Source organism: Rhizophagus irregularis, chromosome 26 (assembly GCF_026210795.1).
Source record: "Rhizophagus irregularis chromosome 26, complete sequence".
NCBI lineage: Eukaryota > Fungi > Glomeromycota > Glomeromycetes > Glomerales > Glomeraceae > Rhizophagus > Rhizophagus irregularis.
This window is the reverse complement of record NC_089454.1, coordinates 1,672,414-1,697,327: the sequence shown is the minus strand read 5'-3', so window position 1 is coordinate 1,697,327 and position 24,914 is coordinate 1,672,414. Positions and strand designations below refer to the sequence as shown.

At 29.8% G+C, this 24,914-nt stretch overlaps 1 protein-coding gene across 1 annotated transcript; it reads left to right on the top strand.

Moving 5' to 3' along the window:
• Positions 1 to 21,172: 21,172 nt before the first annotated feature.
• Positions 21,173 to 21,622, top strand: OCT59_017565 (uncharacterized protein; the record flags this gene model as incomplete). The annotated part of the gene is made up of 2 exons (XM_066137566.1): positions 21,173 to 21,222; positions 21,298 to 21,622. 2 exons carry the CDS (start codon positions 21,173 to 21,175, stop codon positions 21,620 to 21,622), a joined length of 375 nt encoding a protein of 124 aa, XP_066004134.1.
• Between the last annotated feature and the right edge of the window lie 3,292 nt (positions 21,623 to 24,914).

Sequence of the window (24,914 nt, the reverse complement as noted above, 5' to 3'; positions counted from 1 at the left end):
TCACGCCTGTTATAGTCACATTTTACTATATAGTCACACCTAGGATTCTGATCAGTTTAGTTCAGTACGGTTTTTGCCAAAACTAAAACTGAACCAAATTGATCAGTAACGGTATTGTTAATTATCGAAACCGATTGGTTTCGGTTAGTGTTTGGAATCAAATATATTCGAATATACTCGAGTATTCATTTAACTTTATAAAGTGTATTCGAATAATATTCGAATAAGTTAAATTTCCTTTTATAGTAATGATTTACATAATTTTTAGCCTGAATTATGATTATAACTCAGTTAAATTTAAGGATTTAATGCCCAATTAGAATTTTAACTATACTATATCTGGCTAAATGAATACTCGAATAACCACTATACTTATTCGAATACTTGAATATACTTGAGTTATTCAAATAACTGTTACATGATTCCAAACACTAGTTTCGATAATCATCAATACTGAAACTGACTGGTAATTACCTTAAACTGAACTGATTTACCGATATCGGTTCGCAGTTCGGTTTTTAATATTTTTGCAAAGGTTTTTATTTAAAAAACGTGCGAAAACTTTTTTTTGTGAATTTATTAATAAAAAATGTTTTTGCACTGTTTTCTATTAAAAGAATTAAAAAATGTTGTGAAAATGGTTTTTTTTATTAAATTACTTAATAAAAAATGATTTCTCAACATTTTTTGTTCAAATAATTAAAATATTGCAAAAAACGTTTTTTATTTGCTAAATTACATGTTAAAAAAACATTTTTTAACAGTTTCAATAAAAAAAAATGTTGCGAAACATTTTTTATCTATTAAATTACATGTTAAAAAACATTTCGCAAAACGTTTTTTAACAGTTTCAATAAAAAACGTTGCAAAATGTTTTTTATCTATTAAATTACATATTAAAAAACGTTTTGCAACAATTTTTTAACTATTTTAATAAAAAAATGTTGCAAAACGTTTTTTTATTTATTAATTTATATGTTAAAAACATTGCGAAATGTTTTTTATCTATTAAATTACATGTTAAAAAATATTTCACAACATTTTTAAACTATTTTAATAAAAAATGTTGCAAAACATTTTTTATTTATTAAATTACATGTTAAAAAATGTTTTGCAACGGTTTTTAACTATTTTAATAAAAAATGTTGCAAAACATTTTTTATCTATTAAATTACATGTTAAAAAACGTTTCACAACGTTTTTTAACTATTTTAATAAAAAATGTTGCGAAACGTTTTTTTATTTATTAATTTATATGTTAAAAACGTTTCACAACATTTTTTAACAGTTTCAATAAAAAAACGTTGCAAACCGTTTTTTATTTATTTATTTATATGTTAAAAAACGTTTCGCAATATTTTTTAATAGCCAAAAGTCAATTTGGTAAATCGGTTCAGTAAATCGCAAAACCGATACTGAAACTGCAGTTACCGAAACTGATCGGTAATTTACCGAATGATTCAGTTTTGGTAAATTACAAAACTGAAACCGATCTGATACCAAAACTGATCAGTTCGGTTTGGTATTTACTGATACCAATCAGAGCCCTAGTCACACCAGTTGAATGTTCAAAACACTTTATTATTAAAATCTATCCTATATAGTCACAATCTATCTATAGTCACTATCACACCTATCCTCAAAAATCTTATATTAAAAAGAACCGTTTATAATCACAGTTATATAAAGAATATATTAAATAACTTGGCATCTAATAATCGTACAAAGATGTACCATAGCTTGTTAGAATCATCTTACTGAGACGAATCGAATGGTAGTAGTTTTATCCTTTTACTTTGTTAGTGTTTACGGTCAGACCACCTATTGTCTCTTTGTGAGACTAATCTCGGTCCTATCATCTTCAATGGGCAACCATTATACCGAAGATTAATTCGCGTAACAGCACCACTATAAGACATCTCCTATCGGGCTACTTTAGGCTGATCTGAAGCTAGGTACACACCGCCTACTCATCCTATACCCATTGTACGATACTGGTACTCAATTTATTTTATGACCTTTAAAAAGCACCTACTTTCATGGAGGACTTTTGACAGGTAACATCAACCATCTAGTACCCTTCCATACACCATTTTAAGTACTAAGTCTCACTCAAAGGCCACTACAGCCCGCAATTACCTAGCACCGATAGTACAGTTGTTTACCCCAAGTGGTATACTTTGTAGTGACCACTTGGACGAGGATAGCAAGACGTCTGTCCAGGATCACCCCTTATTGTGGGTATTAACCACCAGGGATTACCAACCAGGACCCAAAGAGTAGGGAATCGAATCTCATAACCATACTACCTGTTCTGTACACAAACATCTTGGTTGGCCTAGGACCTAACAGAAGGTCAAACTACCACTAAGACATTGCACCCTCAGCTTTACCATCTGGGACGACCATCTAGCCATTACTGACCCCAAGCGGTATCGTGAAGTGACCACCCGGACAGGAAGTCCCCTCAAGATATAGTAGCGACCCTCAACAAGGGACTGCACACACGCCAACGGCCTCATAGAACGCGAAGGACAACACGACCTCTTAATGTGCGCAGCCTAACTGTACACACTAATTCATCATGATGCAGTCCAATTACGCTAATCCCTGTACTTTCACGCTATTGGTTGTAGCGTCCGCAGTAAAATTTGTTTAATTTCCATGATCGGCAGAATTGAACCTGCGACCTCACCATACTCTGGCTTAATGAGGGTCTCAGTCACTTACCACTGAAAAGGGGTGATCAACCCCTAGTTTTATCCTTTTACTTTGCTAGTGTTTACAGCCAGACCACCCATTGCCTCTTATAAGACTAATCTCGGGTCTGTGTTCTATCATCTCCATGGGCAACCATTATACTGAGTACTTAATTCCTTAGGTAACAGCACCACTTAGAAGACATTCCCATTGTGCCATTTTAGGCTGATCTGAAGCTAGGTACACGCCGGTTACTCATTTTTAATCCATTGCATGATACTGGTACTCAATTTATTTTACGACCTTTAGAGAGCACCTACTTTCATGGAGGACTTTCAACAGGTAACATCAACCATCTAGTACCCTTCCATACCACCATTTTAGGTACTAAGTCTCATTCAAAGGCCACTACAGTCCGCGATTACCTAGCACCGATAGTACAGTTGTTTACCCCAAGTGATATACTTTGTAGTGACCATTCAGACAGGAAGTAGCAGGCATCTGTCCAGGATCACCCCTTATGGTGGGTATCAACCACCAGGGATCACCAACCAGGATCTAAAGAGTAAAGAATCGAACCCCATAACCATGCTACCTGTTCTGTGCATGAACACCTTGGTTGGCCTAAGACCTAACAGAAGGTCAAACTACCACTAAGACATTGCACCCTCAGCTTTACCATCTAGGATGACCATCTAGCCATTACTGACCCCAAGCGGTATTGTAGAGTGACCATCCGAACAGGAAGTTCCCCTCAAGGTATAGTAGTGACCTCAAGGACAGGACTGCGTACATGCCAATGGTCTCATAGGGAACGTTAGAAGAGGACCCCAGAAAATACTTATATAGGTAAGGTTCCAAAAATATTTTTTATTAGTAGCTCTAAGCATAAGTTTTTACTATGATCACTAAGCATTGTTGATATCTAACCTTAAAAATTATATAAAAATAAGCAAATCAATCTTCTAACCTAATTAAATTTTTATTATAATACATATAATTTATAAAATATATTTATTAATTAATATATTTTATTAAATCCAATTTTAAATATGTTGTGAAGCTAAACAAAACATAATATACAAATAGATTAACAATATTCAATTAATAAAGTTAATAAACAGTAAAAGAAAAATTCGAAATTAATACTATTACAAAAAATGTAAATTTCTCCATAAGTATTATACTTACACCCATAAAAATTAATATATAGGTAGTTTCGACCTTGCAAAACAATTTTCAATTAATTTAGAAAGTCGATTTCATTTGACCAAAGAGGTGTAATTACGCTCTGAATTTGTAAACGGAGAAATAAAAAATTCGGAAGTTAGTACCATTATGAAAAATGCACTTTTCTCCATAAGTATTATACCCACGCTCATGAAAATTAATATATAAGTAGTTTCGACCTTGCTGAACAACTTTCAATTAATTTAGAAAGTCGATTTCATTTGACTGAAGTGGTGTAATTACGCTCTGAAGTTATAAAAGAAAAAGTGAAAAATTTAAAAGTTATTACCGTTAAAAAAAATATGCTTTTCTATATAAATATCATACTTAGCCTTATGAAAATTAAAATACAAGTAGATTTAACTTGCTGAACAAACTTACTTAAGCATAAAAGATAATTTGATATAACCAAAGTGGTGAGTATTGAAATTATATTTAAAGTAAAACATATTTATAGTAATTTTACTATTTAACAAAATAAACATGTATAATATAGTAATTTTATATTAAAAATAATACACTGAGTTTAATAAAAATTAAAAAGATACTATTGACAGATAATTAATAAAACATTGAAAAAAAAAAATCAAAAAAAATTTTTGTTTATGTATTTATATAAAATTGTGAAATGTAGTACAAAATTAACACTCACCGTTAGTGAAAATAAAATAAAAATTAATTATAAATTCAATATATAATATTTTAAAAAATTATATAAATATGAAAAATAAGCAACTAAAAACTCTTAGTATTTTAAAATAATACCAAAAATATGCAATTTAATTATCTTACATAGTATAAAATTTTCTTAAAATTAAGCATTATAAAATTCTTACATCATAAAACTTTTCTATGTTGGTTAAGCACCTTGGTACCTTACATATATAAGCATTTTCCGGAGTCCTATCAGCATACTACAAAAACTGCGGTACCCAACCTGTCATCCCTTATCACCTGAGTGATCATCGATTTTGAAATTGTAATACCAAGCCACCATGACGATCAAATTTTCCAGTATCCCCCCATCCCCAAAGAAAATAAGGTTACATCGAAAAAAGTGACCAAGAAAAATAAAAAGCAAAAAATAAAAACATAAACCTCAGGAAAATTTGAAGTGCAATGAAAAAAATCTGAGTAAAAAACACCAAATATACACCTCAACTCTGTCTCCTTATTTTAGAAGACTAACTCCCCTGTTAACAACATCAACTAGCAAGAAATACATTAGTCAAAAGCTCCTTCCAAGAAATACCAGTCCAGCCTGTGAACCACTTGGCCAGTTAGATTTTAAAGGCGTAGGAACTAAGAGTCCAAGACACACTACTTTTCAACCTTTCAGAAAGCCCAGGGAACGTTAGTATGGAACTGCCATCTTACAGTATTATTGGTAACTCCAAGACTTATGATAACGGTCCTAACTTAATATAAGCCGTAAGGAGTTCAAGTGAAATTAAAGACCTCGGTAATAACTTCATATAACGTCAAAAAGTCCTTTTACTATCATTCAAGGCTAAAAATCCTCATATTTTTCATCCATGTTTTGGGAAAAAATGGGCAGAGCCCAATGGGAGAGAAAGTATGATAATCGCTTAAGTCACACTTTTGGCAGATTGGCCTATTTTTCAGGGGTTCAAAAAATCGTTTTTTGTAAATATTTCGGCTAGAGCTCCGAATGGTTCTGGTTTGAACCGGAAACCGATCCGAAACTGACCAAAAATTTGGTTCGATTCTCAGTTCAGTTTTGGAACCGAAACCGTTCATTTCAGTTCAGTTCTATTTTATTTTAAGAAAAAATGCAAAAATAGAAATAACTCAGCAACTAGTGATCGTATAAAGACGTACAATAGCTCATTAGAATCGTCTCATTGAGACGCGTCGAATAGTAGTAAGATCATCGCTCTAGCCTCGATATATCACAAGATAATCAATGCTAAACATTTTTATAAAACTAGTGATAGAATCGTATCTATTGATCCTAGGAACATAATCCTGGCATCATTTGATAGGTCTTAATGAGACGAATCTAATGAGCTTTTTTTTATTTTTTTATGATCACTACATAACGAGTTATCTTAATGTTTGCATTTTTTTAAATTTTTGAACGTCAAAAAATAAAAATTCCAATCTAAGATATAACCCATCATCTACTATCTACTGATTATATTAGAATGATCTATGGCTCATTAGAACTGTCTCATTGAGATGAATTGAATGACGGTAAGATCATGTCTCTAGCATCGGTATATCATGAGATAAATCATGCTAAGCAATTTTAGAAAATCAGCATTAGAAAGGTATCTATTGATGCTAGAGACATGATCTTACCGTCATTCAACTCGTCTCAATGAGATGGTTCTAATGAGCCATAGATCGTTCTAATATAATCAGTAGATGATGGGTTATATCTTAGATTGGAATTTTTATTTTTTGATGTTCAAAAATTTAAAAAAAATGTGAAAATTAAGATAACTCGTTATGTAGTAATCATAAAAAAATGAAAAAAGGCTCATTAGATTCGTCTCATTAAGACCTATCAAATGATGCCAAGATCATGTCTTTAGGATCAATAGATACGATTCTATTACTAGTTTTATAAAAAATGTTTAGCATTGATTATCTCGTGATATATCGAGGCTAGAGCGATGATCTTACCACTATTCGACGCGTCTTTATGAGACGATTCTAATGAGCTATTGCACGTCTTTATACGATCACTGGTTGCCTATTTATTTCGATTTTCGCATTTTTTTTAAATCAGATAGAACCGAACTGAACTGGACGGTTCCAGTTCAGTTTTCATTCAGTTTCAGTTCCAATCTGAACTGGAAAAAACCCGCACTGAACCAACCTGTTCAGAGCTTTAATCTCAGCATCCAGTGTGCCAATTTTGATGAACTTTTTTTTAATTGTAGAGCTAAATGAGGGCTACAAAATAAAAAAATTCATTAAAATTGAATCACTGGATGTTGAGATATTTACAAAAAAGGGTGTTTTTGGCCAAAAGTCCATTATGACCTTTATATTAGATATCCGGGGTTCTGTATTAGTATGGACTATAGCAGCGTCTAATGCCTGTCTAGCTGATTCCTCAGCTTTTGATATAATAGTGGGAAATATCTGAGATTGGTATTTATGATATGCTTGTTTGCAACTTTGAGTAGTAATACCCATAACTGCCAATGCAGTTTGTATTGTATAACGATTAATACCACTTGCCAAAGCTGATGCTGCAACAAGATGTGAAAAGTTGATCCCTTTGGATTGATTAGAATATAAATCAATTGTACTACATATTTGACAATCGATGTCAATTATAATATTAAAACCAACATACGATACATGATAAAATTTATTTTGAAGATCAGTGTTATAACAATGGTTACAAGGATGAGAAAGAACAAGAGAAAGATATTGCTCTGTGCTAATTAAAATTGTAGATCCTAATTTTTTTTGTCTAATATATCATCTACTGATTTCTTTATTTTCTCAGATTTTTGATTTATTAAGTCAGTTTTATTATCTAAATTGGATCTTTCATTTTGAAATACTGCAACCTTAGTTTTTAACTGTTTAATATTATGATTAGCATTGTATAATGCTGATTTGTCCTTTTCATGCATCACCATAAAAGTTTGTGTAAATTTTGGATTAATAATTTTTCCTTTTTCTTCCAATTTTATTCCACAAACAATGTTTTCTTCGTTATTACAAAATTTTTCAAGTTCATCACTTTTTTGTTTAAGACTACAAATTAAAATCTTTTCTTTTTTAGTTTGACCTTGATGAGAAAAACGGTCTGGAAAAACCTTATGAATTGTCTTTTACAAAATTTCTATTATAATAGGTTCGGTAAGCCTCAAAACTGAAGTAAGAGATACAGTCAACTCTCTTTATAGTCACACATTTGGGACAGTCCATATTTGGTGATTATAAAGAGATGTGACTATATAAAAAATTTCTTATATTTGTATATCATAATTATGGCCAAAAATTAACATAATTTTAGCCAGAATTATACTTAAAACTTTATTGTATCGTAACTTCGCCAATATTAATCGTAGAGAGATGATCTTACCGCCATTCGATTCGTCTTGATGAGACGGTTCTAATGGTATAAAATACGTCGAAATCCAATCACTAGATTAATTTCTGAAATTAAAAAAATATTAATGGTTTTTGTGTAATAACTCTGCCAATATTAATCCTAGAAAGACAACTACCATTCGATTCGTCTTGATGAGACGAATCTAATGGTATAAGATACATCGAAATCCAATCACTAGATCAATTTCCGAAATTAAAAAATATTAAATGGTTTTTAAGTAATAACTCCGTCAATATTGATCACAGAGAGATGAGCTTACCACCATTCGATTCGTCTCGATGAGGCGATTCTAACGAGCTATAAATTGTCTTTTTATAATCACTAGGTACTGAGAAATCTAGCAAAATGTTAAATGGCGCAGTAAACGTAAATCAAGAAATATTATAATGCCGATGTTTAACATTTTGTTGAATAACTCGTCAGCCAGTGATCGGAAAAGGATAAAACTCTATTTCACCTTTGGCACTTTGTAATGCTCCATGCTTGTTAACTTTTAATTCTTTACCTATTGACGTGAATATTCATCATTTTTTCCGCTCTATAGCAGACGCTCGTGCTCTTTTATCTTTCTGTTCACTGGCACGCTTTACTGCTCTTGGTTCTCCTTCACTTTTTGACTGGGCTGGTATATATTTTTGCCTTTCACAAATTAAAGGTTTTGCTTCGCATAAGAATGGTCGTCCTGAATTCTGGATCTTCCGTATCAAACTCTTTTTGGATATGTTGCCTACCTTAACTACTCTTCAACAACGCAAACCTCATTTGTATTCTCCCGATTGGCTTTGTCCACAATGCAATTCTGCTCCTGAAGATCTGAATCATCTTTGGACTTGTCCTTATATTCTCCCAGATTTAAATCCGTGTTTAACATATCGTTCTGAAATTATCAAATTCAGAGATTCTTGTTTATCTTCGTTCTTATCTCTGAAGCCTTTGGATATCACCTTCCAAGCTGGATTCTTTGCTTTAGATTGTTGGAATTATGAATCTCCTTCTCCATCCTGTCTTTGGCTTACCAGAGTACTATTACCTGCGCATTTAACGGCATTTTTGAATCAACATTTTCCTCTCTCTATTATATACAAGTTTATCTCTCCTCTTCTTAATGACTTCCAAATCGAACTTTATGGTGAGATTTGGTTGTGTCGGAATGTTCTTTTCCATGCTTGGGAAGAGTCACAGGGTATCTCGGCTGCTTCTAAATTACGTGGCCCATCTGCAAATTCCTCTTCTATTGCTACTTCTTCACAAAAACACAACTCTTCTTTGGCGACAGTTTCTCAGGATTCCTGGATTTCTTGGATATCCTCTTCTATAATTCGGGGTGGATAATGGATCTCGCACTTGGATTTTCTGCGCCGCTTAACAGTTCAACCTCTTAGGATTTCTTTCTGGTAACGGACTGGATTTTTGGATGTTGGATAGTTGACTCACACTGGCCTTCGGTGTGCTTTGTGGGTAATGCGATTCTGTAATAGTTTAGTTTTTCTTTGCTTTAATTTATTTTAGTTTAGATTTCTTTACTTGTATGAGTCGTGAAGCTACTCTTTTTATTTTTTATTAGTTTATTTTCTTATTTTTGTAATATTGTTCGATTATATCTTCAAAATTTAAAATATAAATAAAAGATAAAGTCACAAGACTGTTTGCACAGGAAAAGGATAAAACTAAGGGTTGGTCACCCTATCTCGGTGGTTAGTCACTGAGACTTACGTTCTAAGATGCGAGGTCGCAGGTTCGATTCCCATGACCACAGAAATAAAAAGCAACTTTACTTGCGGACGCTACAACCAATATGCCACAAGTATTGCGATTAGTGTAGTTGGACTGCATCATGGTGAATTAGTGCGCACTAGGGCCGCACATTTCAACTAGCGCCGTCCTTCTAACGTTCCCTACGAGCCATTGGCACGTGCGCAGTCCCGTCCTTGAGGTCACTACTATACTCGGGGGGACTTCCCGGGGTCCAGGTGGTCACTCCACGATACCACTTGGGGGCCAAGAATGGCTAGATGATCGTCCTCAGATGGTAAAGCTGAGGGTGCAATGTCTTAGTGGTAGTTAGACCTTCTGTTAGGTCTTAGACCAACCAAGGTGTTCGTGCGCAGAACAGGTAGCATAGCTATAGGGTTCGATTCTCACTGTCCTCCTAGGTTGGTGATCCCTGGTGGTTGATACCCACCGTAGGGGGTGATCCTGGACAGATGCCTGCTACTTCCCTGTCCGAGTGGTCACTACAAAGTATACCACTTGGGGTAAACAACTGTACTATCAGTGCTAAGTAATCGCGGGCTGTAGTGGCCTTTGAGTGAGACTTAGTACCTAAAATGGTGGTATGGAAGGGTACTAGATGGTTGATGTTACCTGTCAAAAGTCCTCCATGAAAGTAGATGCTCTCTAAAGGTCGTTAAATAAATTGAGTATCAGTATCATGTAATGGGTATAGGATGAAAGTAGGCTGCGTGTACCTAGCTTCAGATCAGCCTAAAATGGACTGATGGGAGATGTCTTCTATAGTAGTGCTGTTACCTGAGGAATTGGAGATCAGGTATAATGGTCGCCTGTTTAAGATGATAAAACACAGTACCCGCGATTAGTCCCCATAAAGAAAGAATTGATGGTCTGGCCGTAAACACTAAAGATAGGAAAAGGATAAAACTACCACCATTCGATTCGTTTCAGTGAGACGATTCTAACAAGCTATGATACATCTTTGTATGATTATTAGATGCCAAGTTATTTAATATATTTTTTATATAACTGTGATTATAAACGGTTCTTTTTAATATAAGATTTTTGAGGATAGGTGTGATAGTGACTATAGATAGATTGTGACTATATAGGATAGATTTTAATAATAAAGTGTTTTGAACATTCAACTGGTGTGACTATATAGTAGAATGTGACTATAACGGGAGTGACTATAGAGGGAGTTGACTGTATATTTTTCAAATTATAGCGTTTAATTATCAAGTGGAACCCTAATTTTTCCTGGCCTTAAACATTACAATAAGTAAATGTAGAATCTTTGCCAAATCCTTGCCAAAAATATTGCAAAGAATTCTCCTCTCTTTTAATAGAAAGCTTGAAAAAATTTCCACCTAAAGAAGTATATACAATATAACCTGACAATAATGGAATCCAAGAACTTTTGTCAAGAGCATTATTTTGCAAATGTACATAGCCAACATTTGCATTTAGTTGTAAAGCTTTTTCAAGATTATAATAATAGCGTTTTTGCAAAAAAATTTAATAACTTTTTTACCTCGAAGTTAAGTAACACTTCAAATTCAAAAGACGTATCAACAACAAACCAGCTTTTATTACCTCTCTGATAACTTTTATAGTTGGAAGGGTTTTTTTGAACAATAAAATTATGCCAGTTTAGATGTGTCATATTATTATAGGCTAATATTTGAAATGTAAAACCTGTTTTTTCTTATTTTGTATATCATGATAATTGAGTTGATATGTGAATCGAGTTTTTGGAATTGCACGTGTTCAGAAAAATTTGCCACCTAAATCATAATAAAAATAATCAACACATACAGTCAACTCCCTTCATAGTCACTCCCGTTATAGTCACATTCTACTATATAGTCACACCAGTTGAATGTTCAAAACACTTTATTATTAAAATCTATCCTATATAGTCACAATCTATCTATAGTCACTATCACACCTATCCTCAAAAATCTTATATTAAAAAGAACCGTTTATAATCACAGTTATATAAAGAATATATTAAATAACTTGGCATCTAATAATCATACAAAGATGTATCATAGCTTGTTAGAATCGTCTCACTGAGACGAATCGAATGGTGGTAGTTTTATCCTTTTCCAATTACTGGTTGACGAGTTATTCAACAAAATGTTAAACATCAGCATTATAATATTTCTTGATTTACGTTGTAACCTGAGAAATTAGGATAATCATGTGAGCGGATGAATAAAAGACCGAATGCAACAAGGATAAATAGTTAACCGACGGATAAATAATTAGCCGAAGGATAAATAATTAGCTGAAGGATAAATAATTAGCCGAAGGATAAATAATTGGCCGAAGGATAAATAATTAACCGATAAAATAATATTTATAGTTTAGTTTAGTTTAGTCATGAGATAGTCATATGATAATATATCTTTATTTTCTTATTGTTCTTAAATTTTTATTAGTAGAAAAGTTAGAAATAGTAGAAATAATTTTCTTAAAAATGTATAAATATAGGTGGGGTTCGTTAGGAATTCCGCAGTCAGTTTTTGACTCAAATTTAATGAAATAAATATTAATTATTAAAAGTTATCTTGAATATGCTCATTGTACGCTTGAGAATTAATTAATATTATATTATTAAGTCCAGAAAAGTAAAGTAAAAGAAGTTATTCTCGTTTTATTGTATGAAATATAAGAAGTTAGGAGAACTCTCGCAGTTTATAAGAAATAAAGTGGTAATATTTGAAAGAATAAATATTACATGAGAATAATATTTTGGGAATATTATGAACGAGTGGTAGTATTTGAAAGAATAAATACTACGAATATATGAGAAAGAAAGCGAGAAGTTAAGAGAAAAGTAAAATCTAAACCAAGCGAAATAACGAGAAATAAAGTTGTAATGTGAAAGATGTGTTTATCCACGGGTGGAAGACGTGGGTGACAACGTTTACTGCACCATTTAACATTTTGCTAGATTTCTCAGTACCTAGTGATTGTAAAAAGACGATTTATAGCTCGTTGGAATCGCCTCATCAAGACGAATCGAATGGTGGTAAGCTCATCTCTCTGTGATCAATATTGACGGAGTTATTACTAAAAAACCATTTAATATTTTTTAATTTCAGAAATTGATCTAGTGATTGGATTTCGATGTATCTTATACCATTAGATTCGTCTCATCAAGACGAATCGAATGGTAGTAAGATCGTCTTTCTAGGATCAATATTGGCAGAGTTATTACACAAAAACCATTAATATTTTTTAATTTCGGAAATTAATCTAGTAATTGGATTTCGACATATTTTATACCATTAGAACCGTCTCATCAAGACAAATCGAATGGCGGTAAGATCATCTCTCTACGATTAATATTGGCGAAGTTACGATACAATAAAGTTTTAAGTATAATTCTGGCTAAAATTATGTTAATTTTTGGCCGGAATTATGATATACAGATATAAGAAATTTTTTATATAGTCACATCTCTTTATAATCACCAAATATGGACTGTCCCAAATGTGTGACTATAAAGAGAGTTGACTGTACTTTACCCTTAATAGTCTGGGATATGCATCTCTTCAAAAGGTCAAAATTTCTCGTAATGCACATCTCACTTAAAAAATGCAAGACCAATTTGAAATATTTTTCCAGGATAAAGCTAATGTTGCTATGAGTTCTTACAAGATGGATCCAAAGACTGATCTTCTGATCCTTTATTTACTTGATCAAAAATAAACTTTATGAGAATGATTTTCTGAAATATATCCAAATAGAATGAAAAAAACAACATTTATGGGACGTCTTGAGAATGGACCATATAGGTATAGGGAAGATCTAGGAGGGTTATATTCTATTTGTGCAGAATATAGATACAATGTTTTTGATGATTTAGTTAAAATAATTTCTTTTTATGTGAAAAACAAAAAATATCTGATATATTTTTTTCTTGTATTTTGTGATTTTAATATACAATAAGAAATTTTTTATTGTAATTTTTTATTTGTATTTATTGTTATTTTTTATTTTAATAAATTAGACAAGTATGTTACATCTAAAGTTGCTTGTCTAAACCTCTTCAAAATCCTATGATTAGTTTCATCAAAATTTTACTATAGATTTATTATAGTTTCGGCAGAGTTTCAGCAGTTTCAGTATTTATAATAAGTTTCGGCAGTTTCGCCTTTCTTCAAAATTTCGCCAGTTTTTTAATATAGCTTTAATATAGTTTCAGTAAAATTTCGCTTTTCGGCGAAACGTCATCTTGCCTAAACCTCTAGGTTTCGGCAAGCAATTTTAGTTACATCAATTAGAATTAATAAGACGTCATATGAAAAGAGCATAAAGAATGTATTAATCACTGCTTACCATATGCATTGGGATTAGTGTTTCAAAAAAAACTGATCCGATTCGTATCTGCAGATCTGATCCGTGACAGATCAGATCGGACCATATATTTTATGATCTGTGATCTGATCCGAATCAAAAAAATTTGATCCATTTCAGATTAGATCAGATTGGATTAACAATTCATTTAAATTGGATCAGATCAGATTGATTTGAATGAATTCGGATCGGATCTGATTTAAAACCATTGCAAAATGGTAAATAAAAAACGTTTTGCAATGTTTTTTATTAAAATCATTAAAAAACATTGCGAAACATTTTTTTCTTCAATAAATTAATAATAAAAAATGTTTTGCAACATTTTTTATTAAGAGAAAATTTATTCATCGCACGTGCGATGACATCGCTACCCCCCATTTTATTTATCACGTGATAAATCCAATTAAAATATAGCACGATTATTGTGTTACAATAAATATAAACAATTTTATAGCTTCGTCGATAGTTTTTTTTTCTAACACTCTTTTTAAATAAAAAAAACAACCTGTTTTTTTGCTTAAAAACGCGTTAAAGTTGCTTCTTAACATTTAAAAATACTTTTACGTACTAGTAAAGTAGCTCAAAAACTTTAATTGTTCAATTATCATAAAGAAATTGGGTTACGCGGCTCAAGCAGTGATTCGTGAAACATGGAAAATGATAACACTCCACAGGTTAGTCAATTGCGCACATTTTTTTTTTGTGAAATACTACTGAAATACTATTGAAAGTGCTTAAAAAAAATTAATTTGGGGTAAACGGCATATGGTATAGAGTTTTAATAGTGTTAATTTCTTAACAATTAACATCAATAGCATTATTTATTAGTTAGATAGCGTTAAATGTACATTATTTATTAGTTAGGTAACGTTAAATAGCGTTAGATATATATTAATTAACGTCACAAAGCATTATATTATTGCGCATTAATTTATTGGTATTAAATAGCATTACTTTAATGTGCTTAACAGCTAACTTATTTATTAATCTATTAAATAGCAAGAAATTGAAACTGAAGTTGAAATTCCCGTAGAAATTATTCTTGGTTCAGAATTAGAAAGTCTTGACTCTACAAATTATCCTTCATTAACACATCCTATAGAATTATCTGTTAATTCAAAATTTAGTTCGTGGGAAATTGCTGAACATTATCTAAAGGAATATGGAAGGCAAAAGGGATTTGTAGTTAATAAATACCGAGTTGAATATATTCAATTATCAAACTCAACTGTTCAAATTCCCAGAAGAAGAACATTTGCTTGTGAATATGCTGGAAAGTACAAACCTAACTATAAGTCTAAGCAAATTGATCAACAACGTAATAAAGGGTCAAAAAAAACTGATTGTAAATGGCGGGTTCACTTGAGTAAAACTATAAATAATAATTTCATTCATGTAACGTCTATCCATCTTCGAACACAACCACAAAATACTTGCTGATAATACACAATTTGCTACAACATTCCGAAAATTTAATCAATCTATAATGAATGAAATTGAACATGCAGTTATACATGGACGTTGTGATGCATATACTATAAGAAATCTATTACAACCATTATTTCCTGACCAGCTTTTTCTTACACAAGATCTTTCAAATGCAATTCAAAAAATTAAACGTGAAAAAAAAATAGCTGGAACAGATGCTTCTCATTTGTTAAAATTTCTCCTTGAACGACAAAAAGAAGAACCTATGATGTTTGTTCAACCTTTAATAAATGCGGATAGTGATAGACTGTGTGGTATATTTTGGATGACGGAAAATCAAATTATTTTGTGGACGCGTTATTCAGATGTTATTTTACACGATAATACCTCTAGAACTAATAGATATAACTGTCCATTATCTCTATTTATACTTGTTGATAATGATGGTAAATCACGTTTAGGAGCGCAAGCTTTTTTAAATGATGAAACTCAGGAAAGTTATGAGTGGATTTTACAACAAACGCTAAATGCAACAGGAATTGAACCAAAAGTTATAATCACTGATATGGATCCTGCAATGGATGTGGCATGTCAAACTACGTACAAAAATGCGTATCACATACATTGCATTTGGCATATGACCCAAAATTTACCTAAACGTCTCAAAAATAAACTTGGTGCTGCAGATTTTAAGATATTTTTTCATGATTTTTGGAAAACTCGCAATTCACTATGTGCAGAGGTTTTTGAACAACGATTTCAAGCTTTATTAAATAACTTTCCCAGTGGCAGTGATTATTTACATGACCCAATATATTCAACACGCCATTCACGGCACGAGCATTTACAAACAGAATATTTACAGCTGGTATACAGTCAACACAGCGTGTGGAGTCAATAAATGCCATTATTCATAAAGTTGTTAATTCTAGCTCTACAATGGCAGAAGTAGCTGAGGCATTAGATTCTCGAATGCAAAAAGAAGAAATAAACAAGAATTTTATAGCATGGAAATACAAATCAACAATATATCATCAGCCATTTGTTGTGGAAAATTTTTTTAGTAACGTTAATAATATAGTTCAAAAATATTTTTCACCAAGAATTGTTGGGGAAATACATAAACAAATGTGCGAATCAATAATTTACAAATGTGAAAAACTAGATATTAAAGATGCATTTGAGTTTATTGAGGATCAACTGGTGAGTAAAAAATTAAAATTATAGTAGAATGATATAATAAATGTTTAACTAGTACTATTATGTATATATTTTTAGGATCAAAATGAAATTCCCGAAAATCAAGAAAGCCAAGGAACGTCAAATGATCAAGAAGAAACCAATAATATTGAAGATTATTACGATTTTCGCCAGACATACTTAAAATCATTGTTAAATTCAGTACCAAAAGAAATGATTAAAGAAGTATGGCGTATCATTCCATATATGGTGCCAAGTTCATATCAGCATATTATTATTCTTAACGATGGAACCCATTTATGTACATGCTTGTTATTGGTTTCATATGGAATTATTTGTCGTCATTATTTTAAATTAATGATTGAAAATCCAAACGCATTATTCCATATAATGCTAATGCCAACAAGATGGCTTCTGGATGACGCTTGGAATCACATTGACTCTATTTTTAATGAAGCTTTTATCGGAACATCATCTAAAAATTTAAAGCCAATTCATGATGATAATATTGATCAAAGGATTTATCTTAATCCTAGGCATATTAATCACGTTCAAGAAGTAGAAATTCGTTATTATACACAAAAAAAAGTAGATTATGGTCGAATTATGGGACATTTTAAGAAAGCACTAAACTATTCATTTGATAATAACGATCAAAAAAATTTAGATGATATTATACTAGCTTACATTGCGGAAAAAGAAACTATTATGACTCAATTAGAAAGGGGAAATGTTCTTAAAGACAATAATACAAATAATCAATTAAAGTTGTCTGATGGTCGTACATATGATGTAGATGATATTGGAAATCCATTAAAACGTCAAGGAAAAGGGAGACCTGCTACTAAGCGATTAAAAGCTTGTAATGAACAAAAAAATAAGGCGAGTACGACACAAAAATCACAAAAAGAGAATGTACTATATGAAGAAAATATTGAAAATTCAAATGGGCGTAAATGTGGTTTGTGTCATAAAATGGGTCATTATGCTCCCAAAGTGTCCCAATAAGAAAAACGTATAATATTTTAACAATTAAATAAAGTAATAATTTTTACTGTGTATAAATAATAATTTTTTAGTACATGTAAGCTAATTTATTAAGAGTTGAACAATATACAAATACAATTCTGAATTTCTAATATTTAAACTAACCTATAAAGGATATAATCCCACGAAAATCCTTATCATAAAACACTATTCATACCCTTCGTTGATTTATAAAATAGTGTGTTGAATTTCATTTTGTTTATTTCTGTATAAGCAAGGCTGTACGTCTAATCTTTACATTATGTTAATATCTAAATAAAAATTGGGCATTAGTTTGCGAGTTCAGAATTTCATTGCAAATGCACAACCACGACTAAAATATTCATACTTGTTTGTATAAATACCTCTTTCTATACTCCTCTTTCAAACACTTCGGATGCAATAAAAGGTGGCTTATCTATTATATGTGGTCGCACAGATCTGTTGTGCATTTATTCCAAAATAAATCTCAAAAATATCAAGTGTTTCCTGATGAAAAGTTTTGCCATTATCATATAAAAGAAAAGCAAAAACTAATTCTTTAAATTGAAGTATAAAAACGTATATACTTTTAATAAAAAAAAAGAATTTGTTTGATTGCTACTTGATTAAACTAATGAATTATATAAGAAAAATGATTAAAATCCAAGTTAATTTAAGTTATTAAAATTGATGAATAAAGAGAAATTTTACCTTCTTAAGCCACTGAAAAACACATCTAGATTCTTTAAAAGCAAAATCCATTAAAGATATTTGACAGAATTGCGTATCTTAGGAAATTCTTGCTATTTAATAGATTAATAAATAAGTTAGCTGTTGAGCACAATAAAGTAATACTATTTAACACCAATAAACTAATGCGCAATAATATAATGCTTTGTGACGTTAATTAATATACATCTAACGCTATTTAACGTCACCTAACTAATAAATAATGTACATTTAACGCTATCTAACATCACCTAACTAATAAATAATGCTATTGACGTTAATTGTTAAGAAATTAACGCTATTAAAACTCCAAATTAATTTTTTTTAAGCACTTTCAATAGTATTTCAGTAGTATTTCACAAAAAAAAAATGTGCGCAATTGACTAACCTGTGGAGTGTTATCATTTTCCATGTTTCACGAATCACTGCTTGAGCCGTGTAACCCAATTTCTTTATGATAATTGAACAATTAAAGTTTTTGAGCTACTTTACTAGTACATAAAAGTATTTTTAAATGTTAAGAAGCAACTTTAACGCGTTTTTAAGCAAAAAAACAGGTTGTTTTTTTTATTTAAAAAGAGTGTTAGAAAAAAAAACTATCGACGAAGCTATAAAATTGTTTATATTTATTGTAACACAATAATCGTGCTATATTTTAATTGGATTTATCACGTGATAAATAAAATGGGGGGTAGCGATGTCATCGCACGTGCGATGAATAAATTTTCTCTTTTATTAAAATCGTTAAAAAAATATTGCGAAACATTTTTTTTTCAATAAATTAATAATAAAAAACATTTTGCAACATTTTTTAAATTTTGGATTCAGATCGGATCGAATAAATTTGAATTGAATTCAGACCAAATTGAATCAAGTCTGTTTCGGATTCAGATCAGATCAGATCCATTTTTTTTTGATCTGAATTCGGATCAGATTAGATTCATCTCAAATCTGATCTGATTCGATCTGTTTGGAATACTAATTGGGATATATGATAAAATGCATATTCTTAGATGCGATGAGTGTTTAAAATTTTATTTATTTTTTAATGAATTGCAAGAAATTATATCAGTTGATTAGACTTAAGTTTTGGATGAGAAAAAGGAACGATTGCTGTATTATTTAGCATATCAAACCCAAAAAGTTTATCTTAATACACAATTTCAAGCTAGTTTACTAGCATTAGATAATGATGGTGCAATTTTTATAGTAGATTATAAAATGCGTATTCTACCAAAATCAGCTCGTGAAACTAAAACAGAATTTTTGGAAAATGTGGCTAGACCTTGCATACTGTACTAGTGTATACTAAGTCAAATGATTATGGAAATCTTGATATAGCTGCATATGATCATTGGTCCGAAGATACTAAGCAAGACGCTTGGTTTAACAGCGTCTTCATTTCATGTAGTATTTGATGTGATGCCAAAAAAACCAAAATGGATTATCATCATTTCTGACAATGGACCTCATTATCATAATACTGAAATGATGATTATTTTATCTCATTGGAAGGATTGATATAATGTTAAAATTAAAAAGTGGATATTTTTAAAAGCTGGGAAGGCTAAAACAACTATTGATTCACATCACGTACAGGTTAAAATATAAACAGTTTATTTTTGCATTTATTAAAAAAAATATAATAAAACTGCTTGAATATTTATAAATTACAGATAGCACATGCTATTAAACATTATATAAAACTTGGATTTGATGTAACTGAAGTGGAGGATATAGAAAATGCAGTCAAAAATCTACGTGATACTTCTATTGGTCAAATGAATCCTAACTGTAAAAAAAAATAAGGGTAAATAAAAACATTTGTTGGAATATCTAAGTTAAATGAATGGCAATGGCCAATAAATGGTCTATTTGCAGGTTATATCCAAGCAAGAAGTTTGCTAAATATAGGAGATTTTATCAACTATTCACCAATACAAATAGAACAATCTTCCACCATTACTATCACAAAACCTACTCCACAAATTTCAATGCCATTAATACCTCAATCATTTTGGTTTGTTTCAATTATCTCTTCAACAGGTACATTATTTCATTCATTTTACCATTATTTTGGATGTTTATTACAGTCAAACCTTGATATAGCGAACCCTTGATATAGTGAATTTTTCAGACAACTATAATAAATTTCCTCTTGCTATAACAAATTAACCAATTAAATCTCTTAAAATCTTCACTATAGCCTTATAGCGAAGTTGAGATCTGGAACCTAGGGTTCGTTATAACAAAGGTTGACTGTAATTTATATTTTTTAAACTATAAAAAACAAACCTAAATGCATGAAAATGGATGAAATCAAAGAATTATTATCAGCAAAAAAACATTGGATTTGATCCTAATAGTAATTAACCAACATTAGTATTATTATTAGAAGAATAATTGATAGCTGAAATGACAACAGGTATTACTGTAATTAAAAATTATAAAATTATAAATAATCATTATACTTAGGGCAATGACAGATATTACCTAATATCAGTTTATTATAAGAGCTTACCCCCCCTCTCCTAGGTAAGATATATTATATATGTAATTTCCTTATATAGTATATATGTAACCTAAGATTTCCAATTACCCTTCTCCCCCTAGAATATTAAGTAATATCTGTCATTGCTCTTACTATATATTCTCTGTCAAGATGTTAAAATGCTCTTATCTAAAAATCGGATTGGTGATGAAAATATACAAATGGACATGTAAGAAAAAATTCTTTATAATTTTTATTTCCAATTATATTTATTTATCAAATAAATAAATGAGGCTTACAATAGTATTGATGAATATTTTCCACTTCAACCTAGATGGACACTAAAGGAAAACCAGAAATTTGAAAAAAAAAGGGAAGTACGAATGGCGAAAAAAATAATTAGTTTATTACAAGCTTTTTTTCATGTAGGTAACACTAATAAAAGTAACTGTTATTCTGCTCATGATATGCTAAAAAAGCTAAATGACATGGCAAACAAGGGTGAATTGGAATTTAAAATAATACTGAGACTTGAAACTATTCAGAATTGGATTGCTAGTAGGTATTCATCTACTTGTAAATGTGAAATGGCTGATATTGTTTTACAACGTGAAGAACAAAGGCATTAGAATTTTCATCTATATGATGATATAATATTTTAGTAATAAATAATTTGTAATAAATAAATAATTTTATAGTAAATATGTAAAAAAAACTGAAAAAATAAACAAATTGTATATAAAGAATAATAGCTGTATAAAAAAAAGTCATACATAAGCTGTTTTATGAAATTGAATTTAGTTATATATAAGAAACTTTCTGGAATCTGAAGGTCCTTCAAGGTAAACAACTAAATAAACATGTTAAAGTAAATTTTTTTTTATTTATTTATAAATCGCAAGTATTATTTATTTGTATAAAAAAATTTTAGCTGATTTAAACCACTCTATACTTATTTAGGCGATTTGTGTCCAACTGTCCATAAATGCATTTTATTAGGACCCCGGATATCTAATATAAAGGTCATAATGGACTTTTGGCCAAAAATACCCCTTTTTGCTAAAACTCAAAAAATCGTTTTTTGTAAATATCTCAGCATCCAGTGATTCAATTTTAATGAAATATTTTTTATTTTGTAGCCCTTATGTAGCTCTACAATTTAAAAAACAGTTCATCAAAATTGGCCTACTGGATGCCGAGATATTTACAAAAAACAATTTTTTAAACCCTGAAAAATGGGTCAATCCGAAAGTGTGACTTATGACCTGTTTTGAAGATATCTGGGATCTTATTTTATTATAAAAATTAATCCAGAAATTGCATAGTAAAATTCTGCACGTAATTAGCAGATCACGAATTAACTATGTAAATTTGGCTAGAATTAAGAATTATCCCTTAAACTGTAAGCAATTGCGGGCAAATTTGCCCGCAATTTTACCAAATTTCAGCTCTCATCTAATTTTATGAAAAATAAAGCAATTTTAATAAAATTTTTTTCTAAGATAGTTTAAATTATATATTGTGCAGCAATTATTATCATTTATTAATTATATATTAGAAAATCAAAAATTACCCATTGGTTAAAAGTTGTATTTTAAGATAATCACAAAATTTTAAAAAACTTTGCACTTAACTTTGACGATTTCATTGATAATTAATTGTAGCTATATAAAAGCTTAATAGAATATGTAGAATTTGATATGAGAAACGACTTTTGTTAATATGATGTTTGATATTTAAAAGTAGGATTTTGACTTTATATAGAACCTTAATGAAAATTTTATTATGCATTTTAATTATATATTCATAATAATTGATTTTTTTTTATCTCTATTTTGTTTATTATAATGCAAAATTTTTATAATAAAAATAAAAAGTTATAATAAATATTCAAATAGAGAAAAAATATGGTAAGAAAAGTTTAAATTTTATTATATAAAAATTCTGATACTATTTTTGCGGGTTAATTTCTAATCCAATTTTAATGATCAACTGTATATCTAACTCATACAATTTATGGCCAGAATGTAGATCAATTTGGCTGCAAAATTATGTGACGATCTGGCCAAAATTAAAGAATTTTTTATAGCGTCATTTATTCTAATTTAGAAATTGCAGGCAAATTTGCCCGCAAAACAGTTTAAGGGATAACTTAAATTAAATAAATCTGACCAATAAAATTATAGGATTATGTATTACATAATGTAAAAAATTTGGCCATTTAAAATTTTTTTTGTTGGGACTAGGTTGTATGCACTGTAATTATCACCAGAGTTGATGATTACCAGTAACTAAAATTATGATAATTAACCAGCATTAAAAAAACATAGTGCCAGTAAAAATTGATAATTCTAGCTAATAGAAATTATTCACTTTAGTGATTTAAAGTAAACTGAAAAACTAAATTGTAAAAAAAATTTATAAAACTATATATAATTTTATATATTTTTATAATAAATTATAATTTATATAATTAAAATTACAATTAAATTATTATTATATACTTTAATTAATAATAATTTTTGGCAAAAAGAGTTTAATAGACAGATATCACTAATTAGAATTATTTTATTAAGAGGAATTTAATAGTAATAATTTCATAGCAATTGGAATAATATTAATAAAATTATTATTATTATCTTTTTATAACAATCAATTAAAACTATATATTGTTTATTAAACTTTATTAAATTCTATATATTAATTATAAAGTTCTAAATAGTTCAATTCAGTTCTATTTTTTTAGTTTTTTTCTGATTGATTAGAATTCATTTTGTGCAATAACTTGCTATCTAGTAATTATAAAAAGACAATTAATAGCTTGTTGAAATCCTTTTGTCAAAAAGTCAAAATCAACTATAATAATTTGGATTGTAATATTATTTATATGCATTATCTCTTTCAAAATTTGTAAGTATTTGAAGCATATTCTATCATGATATTTTCTTTCCTAATATTGATTTTATGCACAATTTTCTACTATTTTAAGATAATAGTTTGTTGCTTTAAACTATAGGAAAGGTGGTATAATAGTCATATTGTGGTATTTTTTGATGATTATCTTGAATCAGTTAATGGATGGATTTTCTAATGCAATTTATACTGATGTTTTATGTTCTTAACTGATTATTTTCTTCATTAGCATAAGAGGTGAAGTGGAAAGTTGCATTCAGAAATGTCTTGATTGAAGAACACAAAAAAGAAAAAATATAATGGAATTCTTTCTTTTAGTTGACAATTTGAATTCATTTACATAGAAACAGCCATTACATCCATACTCTCAAAAACAGAGAGTGATTTGTCAAAACTACACCAGGCTATAATTCTTATGTTTAAACTAATGGTATCCACTCTACCAGAAAAACTTTTTGAAGAGATATTATTAATGCCTGTTCTTTGTATTCAATTTAATAGTAAGTTAAAATTTTTATTTGTTAATTGCAACTGTTTTACTAAAGCTTTGATTGTCATATTATAAGAGCAAGTACTGTTTTTTCAATCATGGAATCTGATATATCAGAAGAAGTAACAGTACTGTCAAACTTATAAATGTAATGGTAAAGATGTTATTATTGGGATAATTATTTTTTTTATTATATTTGTTAAATATTAGTGTACTCTGCTAACTATTGATCTTTATTTTTTATAGTCATTTATTCTAAATTTAAATAAAAAATATCAAGCATTACTAAAGAAAGCAGCTGATTATTATTTAAATAAAGTTAATATTTAGGATTCACTACTAAAGTTGAAAGTTCATCTTTAGATTTAACATTCAATTTGATTTTCATTTTAAGTGCTAAAGTGATGAGATTCAGTAATTATAAAAAGACAATTAATAGCTTGTTGAAATTCTCTTGTCAAAAAGTCAAAATCAACTATAATAATTTGGATTGTAATATTGTTTATATGCATCATTTC